The 14,020-nt window shown below is 38.6% G+C and overlaps 1 protein-coding gene across 4 annotated transcripts in view; it reads right to left on the bottom strand.

Annotated features, from left to right (window-relative positions):
* Positions 1-14,020, bottom strand: part of TRIM24 (tripartite motif containing 24) — a 101,166-nt gene that overhangs the window by 48,882 nt on the left and 38,264 nt on the right. For all 4 annotated transcript variants that reach the window (XM_044246666.1, XM_044246667.1, XM_044246665.1 and 1 more), the window contains exon 3: positions 1,259-1,406. In XM_044246666.1, the coding sequence (XP_044102601.1) occupies positions 1,259-1,406 (148 nt within the window). The remainder of the gene's footprint in view (positions 1-1,258; positions 1,407-14,020) is intronic.

The raw sequence follows: 14,020 nt of genomic DNA, 5'->3' as shown, positions 1-14,020 counted from the left end.
CCTCCTCCTGAATCTTACTCTCTAGCTACACTCAACTGTCTCCTTCTGGAAATTTGGGCATGTATTTCAGTTTCCCCCACCCTTCTCCTTCCTGTGATGAACTTCTTTTCCTCCTTCAAGCCTCAGATTTGGCCTCCAATCTAAATCCCCAATGAGTTTGGTGCTTCTTTCATGTGCTCCCATAGAACTTAGGAGGCCAAACCATGATTGCTAATTTGTTTGTAGCCTTCATCATACTTATAGCTTCTGTGGGGCAGAACTGTTTGATTCACTTTACATCTCTAATGCTTAGCAAAGTTCCTGGAATATTGAATAGATATACAAATACTGGTTGACCTGAATTAAAACCAATAAAGTAATTTTAAAACAAAAATATATTAATAAGCCATAAAAAAAAGGAAGTCTGATAAATATAACATGAATAAACCCTGACAATACTGTGGTAAGTGAAACAAGCCAGACACCAAAGGACAAAGCTATATGATTCCACTTGCAAAAATGAGCCAAGTCATAAAGACACATGGTAGATCAGAAGTTCACAGGGGCAGAGGAAAGAGGGGAATAAGCATTATTACTTATTAGGTACGGTTTCGTTCTGTGATAATGAAAAAGCTTTGAAAACACACAGTGGTGATGACTGCATAGCACTGTGAATGCCGTTAATGCACCTTAACAAATGGTACACTTAAAAATGGTTTAAATGGCAAGTTTTTAAGTTGCTTGCATTTTACAACAATTATTTTACTACAATAAAAGAATACATTAGTAAAAAAAAAGAATACATTAGTAAACTTCACATTATAAGCAATACAATAAAAACAGAAACCGTATATTACATAAAAAGCAGAGCTTCTTTAGTTATCTACATATCAAATATCATGAACCAGGTTTACCACAACAATATCAGAGGGGAAAGAGTTATAAAACTTTTATTAAGCCCACCTCTTGTCACCTTAGAATTAAGAGAAGTGAAGTTTAAAAAGCATTTTTTTTTTCATTTGCTATACATTTACACCAAATTCAAGCATTTCCAGAAGAGGGGGTTGGCAGTATGAATGTAAGGCAGAAAGATTCTCTATCTATTCATATTTAACAATATTTTTAAGTCTCCAAAGTTCAGTTACAATACAGACCTCCTTGTACTAAAAAAACAAGAGTGTATTTAATGCTTACAATTGTATCAAAACAAAGTCAGTAGAGGAAGAGAAAGAAGAGTGGGATGGAAAGAGACAAAAAGAGATTAAAACCAATTTAGTACCTGGAGATACCTCCTCCTTCTGTCTCACAGTGTGGTCTTTTGTGAACTTCACTCTTTGATGAGCTCGGATGCAGGTCTTGCAGAGCCACTCAACACATTCTACACAAAACCCATTAGCTTCTGCATTGTCCTCACAGCTTGTACACACCTATAAGAGAAACAAGTCACATTAAGTTTTAAGAAAAAGGAAAAGGTGGTCAAACAATTAGTCATATAAAAATGATATACAAATCATACTTGCTCTATCACAGTTATCTTAACAGTGTGTATAAATTTAAACTGACATGCTTTAAATTATAAGCATATGAAATGGAAATATGGCATTGTCCTTTACTCAATATATCAAATACTCCAGGCACAATGCTAAGTGCTGAGGATTAACAATGTGGAAAAGCAAATGTGGTTCCTGCTCTTATGATACCATGAGTCTCACAGATGGGAGTGTAGGTTCATATCCCCATTCCACACTTACTAACTGGGTAGTCTTGGGCAGGTTACTTAGAATGCTCATCTTTAAAGTGTGGTTAGTAACAGATTTTGTTGAGTAGTGCTGAGATGAAATGTGAGGCACACAGACAGAATTACACCAATATGCAATTACAAACTGAGAAGTGCTATAAGGGAAAGGTATGAGAAGCTATAAAAGTGCATGATAGGGGAAACTGATCTCATTTTAATGGGCCTGGAGTGTTGGAGAAAGCAGAGATTACCCAGGCAAGGCTTTCTGTAAGAAGGTCATATTAATACTAAGATATGAAAGTTGAGTCATCAATTACTGATGAAGAAAAGACTTCTAGGCAGAGAACACCATGTACAAAAGCCTCTGGCAAGAAGAGTACAGCAGGTTCAAAGAACTGACAGAAAGTATGACTGAAGTGCAGAGATCAAGGGAAGACTGGCAAGAGAAGCAGCTAGGGACAAGGCAGGCAGAGGGGCCGGATCAAGCATGATCACATGGCCATTTGGGTCCTTGTCTGAAGAAGTCTTCTAAAAGCTTTTTAGTAAGTGACATGGCCAGACTTGCAGTTTAAAAAAATCACTGCCACTGTAATATAGAGAGCAGATTATAAAAGGGGCAAGTACTTTCTGCAGAGACAAGAGGTTTTTTCCAGTGGTTTAGGTGGAAGTGGGAATGAATGAGGAAGACTGATGGTAAAACTGGTTCAGAGGATGCCCTGGATATGGGAGGTGAAGGAGGGACAGCTCCTCTGTTGCCAGTTTGTGTAACTGTGCAGAGGGTGGCACTCTTCTCTGAGAAAAGATATTAAAGTTACATGTAAGCAGTCCTCGTGTTATCTTCCATAGCTGGTGTGGGGGGGGATCCCCCTCAGTTAGCACTTTATGGTAGCCAAATTCCAAATACCTAGATAACATTTTCATTAATTCAAACACTGCCTTTTCTCAGCTCTTATCAGCTAACGTTTCTAACATTATTGACTCCTACTTCCTACTTCAGATTCCTTGATACCTCCAGATCCTCTTATCTCCCTGATTGCCCTACAGAACCCACCCCCACCTTCCTCCTCCAATTCTGTACATTTTTGTTAGATCTGGGGATTGTCTCGTCCATACTCCCTTAGCTTCAACTATTTTGCCTTTATGGATATCACCTAAAATTTAATCTCCACACTATGCTACAAGAAAGAATAAAGTATCTATAGTATATGAGGTAAAATGAAAAAGGAAAAGTGGACAAGCAAATCATGCTACTGCTCTTCTAAGAAAGATGGAGATAGGTGAAATAACATTTGCTAATATTTCTTAAATAATATAAAATTACTTAAAATTATATGTAAAATATTTTAAATGAAAGAATAAAGGAAAATAAATGGTTACCTATAGGGTAGAGAAGAAATAAGGTATAAGGGTAGATTAAACAGCGATAGAAGTTCGAGTTCTCTCAACATACGGTGTTTTATGGATTTTACTTTAGAACTATAGGACTATAGGAATGTTTTATATGTAGTCCTACAAATTTAAATTAAAAAAGTTAAATCTCTAAAAACCAAGTGAAACAAATGAATCTGCCTATCAAGTGGGTGGCTTAACTTCAAAGAATTATTTATTTCAAGTAACTTCGAAATATTACAGTGTATGTTAACTAACTGGAATTTAAATAAAAACTTGGAAAAAATTATGATTTGATTCACTATCTCCAGTGCATACATGCAGTGATTACTGTCTTCCTTGCTTTCTATTTTGACAGAAACAGCACTATAATTTCTACTTTCAGTCCCAACTCTATTCTTCCTTACTCTGACTCTGCAACTCGTATTTATGCTTTATGACCTGGTTCCACATTAGATTCTAACAACAGATGGTGCTGGGGGGGTAGACTGCAATGCCAGAGGGAAGAAGGTACTTCATCTTAGTTGTCTTGCTATCTGCTTGCATTTTCTGTGAACATCATGCCAATCAATGCTACTTCACCCTGGGAGCAGCACTTAGCTCTAGTTTGCAGTTTTTCCAATCCTCATGGAATCAGCTTTGGAGATAATGACACCACAGGCCTACTCCTGCTCCTCTGAGGTCTGCGATCCCAAGGCCAAACACTCAGACACCAATATGGGACCAACAGCACTGCCTCTCTTCAGATGTTTGAGCTGATGTTCCACAAGACCTTCCTCTAACTTTGCCTAATTTCAACCTTTTCTCTTTGTTCTCTGAGCTGCGTCTTTATAGTTGCCATATGATACTTTAAGTATTTTTTTACTTATCCTTTCAGTAAACAAGTTTATATCTAGTTAATTCTTAAGAATTAAGATGGCTCCTGATTATACCAAAACTGATGATATACCCTATAACGTAATTATATATATTTGGAGAAAATAAATAATTATGTCAGTGTAATTAAGAACTAAGATTTCCAATGTCAGACAAGTGAGATAAACATAAAGTTAAAAAAGTAAGATCTACAAATCTAAATTGGACTTATAAATATCAATATATACTTGTGGTATATTTGCTTTTTCCTTCCTAGACAGTTGCTGCTTGTATATTATCAACAATTAGGCACCCATTACCTCATAAAGAAGCATATTTTAACTTTGGAGAGTGCACTATTGAGCCAAATGAAATCTATTTCTCTTCTGAAGGTCTTCTAGCTACTGGAATCTTAGAGAGATGTTATATCCTCCCTCAGTAACTTCTCATGAGCATCCAGTCAGGCTTTCAGTTTGCTTAGGGGTGGAACACAGCCACATTTGGTAATCACAGATTTGATCCCCTCTGCTGAATTTGAATTTTCAGCAGATCCACAACTCTCCTGATAACTGAGCGTGTTATCAGTCTTCTTCGGTGCTGTTCAAATGACAGGGCTGTGAAGGGAAGGGAAAAGGGGAGCCTTCTGTGATCCTCAGCAGGGTCAAGATAGAGCCTCAAAGACTTGCTGCACTGGAGATGATCCTGGTCATCTTACGGGATGGCCCAGAAGGCACGGCTACAACCCTAATTTCTCAATACTCTGTAGCATACCAGGTCAAATTATTATCTGTTTGGTGGAAATATAATAGGAACAAAACATGACAGTTAGACATTTGGTATCATATAGAACAAATATCTATATACTGAATTTTTACGCTATCATCTGGTGGTTCTGTCACTAGGGGGATGCAGTTTCAGGGTTTTTTTTGATGTAGAGAAATAGCCATTTGCTGCCCGAGGTTTTGGGATCATTTCTCACATTTTTTGCTCCAGAAATTTGTTCACTTGGTAAACACATTTTGACCATTAATACTAAACTTGGTTGCTTTTCTGTTAAAAATCTGCACCCATGGGACGCCTGGGTGGCTCAGTTGGTTGGACGACTGCCTCCGGCTCAGGGAGTGATCCTGGAGTCCCGGGATCGAGTCCCACATCAGGCTCCCAGCTCCATGGGGAGTCTGCTTCGCTCTCTGACCTTCTCCTCGCTCATGCTCTCTCTCACTGTCTCTCTCTCTCTCAAATAAATAAATAAAATCTTTAAAAAAAAAAAAATCTGCACCCATTACTTTTCTAAAATCCTAGCCTTCTTAAAAACACTAGTTTCCTTACTAAGGTTAATAGTTTTCTATCACTTGTATTCTGTTTATCCCTTTCCCTGACACTTAATAAAGATTTCAAAGATTCTATTATAATAATTCCACGTGTTTGAGGTTGATGAGCTGATTCTTCTTCTTTTTTTTTTTTTTTTAAGATTTTACTTATTTGACACAAAGAGAGAGAAACAGAGAGCGTGCGCAAGCAGAGGGAGAGGGAAAAGCAGGGTCCCCGCAAAGTAGGGGCAGCCCAATATAGGACTTGATCCCAGGACTCTGGGTCATGACCGGAGCTGAAGACAGTCGCTTAACCAACTGAGCCACCCAGATACCTGGCTGATGAGTTTCTTAATAAAAAGATGCTTTAGAGAGGAATCCTGCCTGGGCCCCAAGAGATAATATGTGGCCTAAATTCAAGATCAAGACAGATGGACTTGTTTATTCTTTTTTATTAAGTGTAATTAACATAGTGTTATATTAGTTTCAGGTATGTAATTTTAGGATTTGAAAATTCTATATATCATGCAGTGTTCAACACAGTAAGTGGAGTCACTCTCTTTTTTCAATAAAGAGTGTTTGCTAAATCATTCTCCTGCAAGGCCTAGAAAAATGACCAACCCAATGGTGATGAGTAACCCCACACGTATACTGTGGTCTCCAGATATCATATCCAACCAAAAGGAACCAAAGCATCTAACAATACGTCAAAACAGAAAGCAGGGAGACAGCAGTGATGATTGCGATTGTATCAGAATGACTCAGGAATCAATGTGAGGCTCCGGTTGCCAAAATGGCACAAGTGGAGCATCAATAACAACAATTACTCTAACACATTTTATGTTAAAAATCCATGAATTTGGGGTGCCTGGGTGGCTCAGTGGGTTAAGCCTCTGCCTTCAGCTCAGGTTATGATCTTAGGGCTCGAGCCCCGCATCGAGCTCTCTGCTCGGCAGGGAGCCTGCTTCCTCCTCTCTCTCTGCCTGCCTCTCTGCCTACTTCTGATCTGTCAAAAAAAAAAGAAACAAAAAACAACAAAAAAAAACAAACCATGAATTCATGACACACACACAATGCTAAGAAACTAAGTTACTACTAAAAATTAGCAACTAAAGGAAAAGAAGTGTTTAACCTACCTTTCCTTTATAACAAAGAATAATGAAGGAAGCCTTCTGTTTCTCTTCCAGTTAAGAAATATAGGGGCATGACAGAATGAGACTGTCATAATTTTCCAAGGCTGTAATGTAACATGGGAGCATGGCAATGGTCATTAATGGCCACTGACATCAGGAAAAAGAAAGACAACCAAACTCCTATGTCTCCACACAGACATATGGATCAAAGTATTCTCTCACCCAATGGAACCTGAAACTAAACCAACCTCTACATTTTTACTGCCAATGTACACAAAATACAGGAGACAGAAGTATGTTAAATGACTTTACGAAGATGGCCAGCAAAAGGCAGAATAAGGCTAACTGTATAGGATTAACACCGAGTTTATCTATCAAATGTTGAAAAGGGAGGAAAAAGAAAGCCAGTGAAGTAAAGGGATAATTTGAGATTAATTAAAAGATAGGGTTGAAACTAATCAACCAAATGGACTGTGTAGCCCTTACTGGATCCTTACAAAAGCAAACCACTGTTTTAAAAAAAGAAACCACAATTAGAGCATTATCACTGGATTTTTGATGATATTAAGGAATTACTGTAAATTTCTTTTACATATGAAAATACGGTGGTTATGTTTATAAAAATTTATTTTTCTATAGAAGTACTGAAAGATTTATGGATTAGATGATATAATGCCTGGGAATAACTTCAACTTAATATAGTGTGTGTCTGTGGGCGCGGAGGGAGTGTCAGGTTAAACATAAAACGAGTTTACGACTATTAAGTGAGGTAACGTATATGGGAGTCCGTTATGTGAAACCGTCCCTTCTCTTGTAATGCTTAAACTTATCTGTAATGAGAATTTTTCTTCAGCTATAAAAAATCCTGAGTTCCAGTTTGAATATAGGTGACATTACTTTAATCTTATAGGTAAACTCAATCATATTCAAAACCAATTCTCTATCTACTTTGCTACCTCCTTTCTCTCTGTGAAAAGCACCGACGTCCTGTTAGTGAGGTGCCTCTCACCTCCATACCCAAGCAGGTATATCAAACCCTCCCCTCTCCTTATTGCTGCCAGGCTAATTCAACTCAACTCTCAGTACATCTCTCTCTCTCTCTCTCTTTTTTTTAAAAGATCTTATCTATTTATTTGACAGAGAGAGGGAGAGAGAGAGAGAGAGAGAGAGAGTTAGGCAGAGAGTAGGCAGGCAGAGAGAGAGAGAGGGAAGCAGGCTCTCTGCTGAACAGAGAGCCAGGGCTCGATCCTAAGCCCTTGAGATCATGACCCGAGTAGAAGGCAGAGGCTTAACCCACTGAGCTACCCAGGCACCCCTCTCATTACCTCTTGCCTAGTGCTTCCTTCATCTCCCATTATCAACTCTCTTGTCTTCATTCCCAAATATTCCTCCAAGTACCCTATTCCTGAACCATGTTTAACAACCTTCCTATCCTCACTTATCTAAAATGAAGATGTCAATTTGAACTATCTCTAATTTATAACTTTTTCCTATTATGTTTTGTGGAAAAAACAGAGTAAACTTACCAAAACTGATTATACAGAGGCATAAAGCAGCCTCTTAAATTTGTCCTTTAGTTTAGAATCCCTTCAATACTCATCTCTTATCACCATCAATTCATATAGGATCTTAACTCCATCCTGTTAATGATTTATGCTGCTTTGCTTTTGAATTTTCTGGATTGAGCATTCAGACACACTGCTAGAGTTCATCTGATGAAGCATAATGAGTGAGTGATATGACTAACAAAGTATATCTAGTATAAATATAATCAGATATGAAGCAAAGTCACCTGACACTCTAGAAGGCAAAAAAATCACTGGTATTCACAGGGAAACTTTCAGAGGTGTTAAGTACTTGACACTGTAGCTCACATAAATAATTATATTTTCATACTTTAAAACCAGTTTCACAACTAGAAAGTTAAAGTTTATTCCCTGCATCAAGCCCTGTTTTGACCTCTGATGAACTATGGATATTTTTGAAACAAAAGCAGTATTTAAAGAAAAAAATTTTTTTGAGGGAGAGAGCAAGCAAACGTGTGCATAATGGAAGGGGGTAAGGGCAGATGGAGAGGGAAAGAGAGAGAGAATCCCAAGCAGCCTCCCTGCGTTGGTGGTATAGTGGTGAGCATAGCTGCCTTCCAAGCAGCCTCCCTGCCCAGACGAGACTCAATAACACAACCCTGAGATCATGACCCGAGCCATAAGAAAGAGATGGCTGCCGAACCAGCTGAGCTACCCAGGTGCTCCCCAAAAGGGGTATTTTGGTTAGTAATGGCTATATTCATTTTAAGTGAACCCTAAATTCCCTCAGTTCCCTCATGAAATAAAAAATTGAAAATGAAAAGTACGGAAACTTAGCTATGTGATTCCTTAAGTGTCCTAAACATTACCTTTTCGATTTTTTAAAAAAATTTTTATTTTTTACAAACATATATTTTTATCCCCAGGGGTACAGGTCTGTGAATCGCCAGGTTTACACACTTCACAGCACTCACCAAAGCACATACCTTCCCCAATGTCCATAACCCCACCCCCTTCTCCCAGCCCCCTCCCCCCAGCAACCCTCAGTTTTTTTGTGAGATTAAGAGTCACTTATGGTTTGTCTCCCTCCCAGTCCCATCTTGTTTCATTTATTCTTATCCTACCCACTTAAGCCCCCATGTTGCATCACCACTTCCTCATATCAGGGAGATCATATGATAGTTGTCTTTCTCTGCTTGACTTATTCGCTAAGCATGATACACTCTAGTTCCATCCATGTCGCAAATGGCAAGATTTCATTTCTTTTGATGGCTGCATAGTATTCCAGTGTGTATATATACCACATCTTCTTGATCCATTCATCTGTTGATGGACATCTAGGTTCTTTCCATAGTTTGGCTATTGTGGACATTGCTGCTATAAACATTCGGGTGCACGTGCCCCTTTGGATCACTACGTTTGTATCTTTAGGGTAAATACCCAGTAGTGCAATTGCTGGGTCATAGGGCAGTTCTATTTTCAACATTTTGAGGAACCTCCATGCTGTTTTCAGAGTGGTTGCACCAGCTTGCATTCCCACCAACAGTGTAGGAGGGTTCCCCTTTCTCCACATCCTCGCCAGCATCTGTCATTTCCTGACTTGTTGATTTTAGCCATTCTGACTGCTGTGAGGTGATATCTCATTGTGGTTTTGATTTGTATTTCCCTGATGCCGAGTGATATGGAGCACATTTTCATGAGTCTGTTAGCCATCTGGCTGTCTTCTTTGCAGAAATGTCTGTTCATGTCCTCTGCCCATTTCTTGATTGGATTATCTGTTCTTTGGGTGTTGACTTTGTTAAGTTCTTTATAGATTTTGGACACTAGTCCTTTATCTGATATGTCGTTTGCAAATATCTTCTCCCATTCAGTCAGTTGTCTTTTGATTTTGTTAACTGTTTCCTTTGCTGTGAAAAAGCTTTTGATCTTGATAAAATCCCAACAGTTCATTTTTGCCCTTGTTTCCCTTGCCTTTGGCGATGTTCCTAGGAAGATATTGCTGCGGCTGAGGTCGAAGAGGTTGCTGCCTGTGTTCTCAAGGATTTTGATGGATTCCTTTCTCACATTGAGGTCCTTCATCCATTTTGAGTCTATTTTTGTGTGTGGTGTAAGGAAATGGTCCGATTTCATTTTTCTGCATGTGTCTGTCCAATTTTCCCAACACCAATTATTGAAGAGGCTGTCTTTTTTCCATTGGACATTCTTTCCTGCTTTGCCGAAGATTAGTTGACCATAGAGTTCAGGGTCTATTTCTGGGCTCTCTATTCTGTTCCATTGATCTATGTGTCTGTTTTTGTGCCAGTACCATGCTGTCTTGATGATGACAGCTTTGTAATAGAGCTTGAAGTCCGGAATTGTGATGTCACCAACTTTGGCTTTCTTTTTTAATATCCCTTTGGCTATTTGAGGTCTTTTCTGGTTCCATATAAATTTTAGAATTATTTGTTCCATTTCTTTGAAAAAGATGGATGGTACTTTGATAGGAATTGCATTAAATGTGTAGATTGCTTTAGGTAGCATAGACATTTTCACAATATTTATTCTTCCAATCCAGGAGCATGGAACATTTTTCCATTTCTTTGTGTCTTCCTCAATTTCTTTCATGAGTACTTTATAGTTTTCTGAGTATAGATTCTTAGCCTCTTTGGTTAGGTTTATTCCTAGGTATCTTATGGTCTGGGGTGCAATTGTAAATGGGATTGACTCCTTAATTTCTCTTTCTTCTGTCTTATTGCTGGTGTAGAGAAATGCAACTGATTTCTGTGCATTGATTTTATATCCTGACACTTTACTGAATTCCTGTACAAGTTCTAACAGTTTTGGAGTGGAGTCTTTAGGGTTTTTCACATATAGTATCATATCACCTGCGAAGAGTGATAATTTGACTTCTTCTTTGCCGATTTGGATGCCTTTAATTTCCTTTTGTTGTCTGATTGCTGAGGCTAGGACTTCTAGTACTATGTTGAATAGCAGTGGTGATAATGGACATCCCTGCCGTGTTCCTGACCTTAGTGGAAAAGCTTTCAGTTTTTCTCCATTGAGAATGATATTTGCGGTGGGTTTTTCATAGATGGCTTTGATGATATTGAGGTATGCGCCCTCTATCCCTACACTTTGAAGAGTTTTGATCAGGAAGGGATGCTGTACTTTGTCAAATGCTTTTTCAGCATCTACTGAGAGTATCATATGGTTCTTGTTCTTTCTTTTATTGATGTGTTGTATCACATTGACTGATTTGCGGATGTTGAACCAACCTTGCAGCCCTGGGATAAATCCCACTTGGTCGTGGTGAATAATCCTTTTAATGTACTGTTGAATCCTATTGGCTAGTATTTTGGTGAGAATTTTTGCATCTGTGTTCATCAAGGATATTGGTCTATAGCTCTCTTTTTTGATGGGATCCTTGTCTGGTTTTGGGATCAAGGTGATGTTGGCCTCATAAAATGAGTTTGGAAGTTTTCCTTCCATTTCTATTTTTTGGAACAGTTTCAGGAGAATAGGAATTAGTTCTTCTTTAAATATTTGGTAGAATTCCCCGGGGAAGCCGTCTGGCCCTGGGCTTTTGTTTGTTTGGAGATTTTTAATGATTGTTTCAATCTCCTTACTGGTTATGGGTCTGTTCAGGCTTTCTATTTCTTCCTGGTTCAATTTTGGTAGTTTATATGTTTCTAGGAATGCATCCATTTCTTCCAGATTGTCAAATTTGTTGGCGTAGAGTTGCTCATAGTATGTTCTTATAATAGTTTGTATTTCTTTGGTGTTAGTTGTGATCTCTCCTCTTTCATTCATGATTTTATTTATTTGGGTCCTTTCTCTTTTCTTTTTGATAAGTCTGGCCAGGGGTTTATCAATTTTATTAATTCTTTCAAAGAACCAGCTCCTAGTTTCGTTGATTTGCTCTACTGTTTTTTTGGTTTCTATTTCATTGATTTCTGCTCTGATCTTTATGATTTCTCTTCTCCTGCTGGGCTTAGGGTTTATTTTTTTTTTTTAAAGATTTTATTTATTTATTTGGCAGAGAGAGATCACAAGTAGGCATAGAGGCAGGCAGAGAGAGAGAGAGGAGGAAGCAGGCTCCCTGCTGAGCAGAGAGCCCGATGCAGGACTCGATCCCAGGACCCTGAGATCATGACCTGAGCCGAAGGAAGCGGCTCAACCCACTGAGCCACCCAGGCACCCCTAGGGTTTCTTTCTTGTTCTTTCTCCAGCTCCTTTAGGTGTAGGGTTAGGTTGTGTACCTGAGACCTTTCTTGTTTCTTGAGAAAGGCTTGTCCCGCTCTATGTTTTCCTCTCAGGACTGCTTTTGTTGTGTCCCACAGATTTTGAACCGTTGTATTTTCATTATCATTTGTTTCCATGATTTTTTTCAATTCTTCTTTAATTTCCCGGTTGACCCATTCATTCTTTAGAAGGATGGTGTTTTGTCTCCATGTATTTGGGTTCTTTCCAAACTTCCTCTTGTGGTTGAGTTCTAGCTTCAGAGCATTGTGGTCTGAAAATATGCAGGGAATGATCCCAATCTTTTGATACCGGTTGAGTCCTGATTTAGGACCAAGGATGTGATCTACTCTGGAGAATGTTCCATGTGCACTAGAGAAGAATGTGTACTCTGTTGCTTTGGGATGAAATGTTCTAAATATATCTGTGATGTCCATCTGGTCCAGTGTGTCGTTTAAGGCCCTTATTTCCTTGCTGATCTTTTGCTTGGATGATCTGTCCATTTCAGTGAGGGGAGTGTTAAAGTCCCCTACTATTATTGTATTATTGTTGATGTGTTTCTTTGATTTTGTTATTAATTGGTTTATATAGTTGGCTGCTCCCACGTTGGGGGCATAGATATTTAAAATTGTTAGATCTTCTTGTTGGACAGACCCTTTGAGTATGATATAGTGTCCTTCGTCATCTCTTATTATAGTCTTTGGCTTAAAATCTAATTGATCTGATATAAGGATTGCCACTCATGCTTTCTTCTGATGTCCATTAGCATGGCAAATTCTTTTCTACCCCCTCACTTTAAATCTGGAGGGGTCTTCGGGATTAAAAGGAGTTTCTTGGATGGGTTTTGTTTTTTTTTTATCCATTCTGATACCCTGTGTCTTTTGACTGGGGCATTTAGCCCATTAACATTCAGGGTAACTATTGAGAGATATGAATTTCGTGCCATTGTATTGCTTATAAGGTGACTGTTACTGTATATTGTCTCTGTTCCTTACTGATCTACCACTTGTAGGCTCTCTCTTTGCTTAGAGGACCCCTTTCAATATTTCCTGTAGAGCTGGTTTGGTGTTTGCAAATCTTTCAGTTTTTGTTTGTCCTGGAAGCTTTTAATCTCTCCTTCTATTTTCAATGATAACCTACCTGGATATAGTCTTCTTGGCTGCATGTTTTTCTCGTTTAGTGCTCTGAAAATAGCATGCCAGCTCTTTCTGGACTGCCAGGTCTCTGTGGATAAGTCAGCTGCCAATCTAATATTTTTACCATTGTATGTTATAGACTTCTTTTCCCGGGCTGCTTTCAGGATTTTCTCTTTGTCACTAAGACTTGTAAATTTTACTATTAGGTGACGGGGTGTGGGCCTATTCTTACTGATTTTGAGGGGCGTTCTCTGAAACTCCTGAATTTTGATGCTCGTTCCCTTTGCCATATTGGGGAAATTCTCCCCAATAATTCTCTCCAGTATATCTTCTGCTCCCCTCTCTCTTTCTTCTTCTTCTGGAATCCCAATTATTCTAATGTTGTTTCGTCTTATGGTGTCACTTAGCTCTTGAATTCTCCCCTCGTGGTCCAGTAGCTGTTTGTCCCTCTTTTGCTCAGCTTCTTTATTCTCTCTCATTTGGTCTTCTATATCGCTAATTCTTTCTTCTGCTTCATTTATCCTAGCAGTGAGGGCCTCCATTTTTGATTGAACCTCATTAATAGCTTTTTTTATTTCAACTTGGTTAGATTTTAGTTCTTTTATTTCTCCAGATAGGGCTTTTATATCTCCCGAAAGGGTTTCTCTAATATCTTCCATGCCTTTTTCGAGCCCGGCTAGAACCTTGAGAATTGTCATCTGAACTCTGTATCTGACATATTACCAATGTCCGTATT

Source organism: Neovison vison, chromosome 4 (assembly GCF_020171115.1).
Source record: "Neovison vison isolate M4711 chromosome 4, ASM_NN_V1, whole genome shotgun sequence".
Classification (NCBI taxonomy): Eukaryota; Metazoa; Chordata; class Mammalia; order Carnivora; family Mustelidae; genus Neogale; species Neogale vison.
This window is presented reverse-complemented; position numbering and strand designations above follow the sequence as displayed.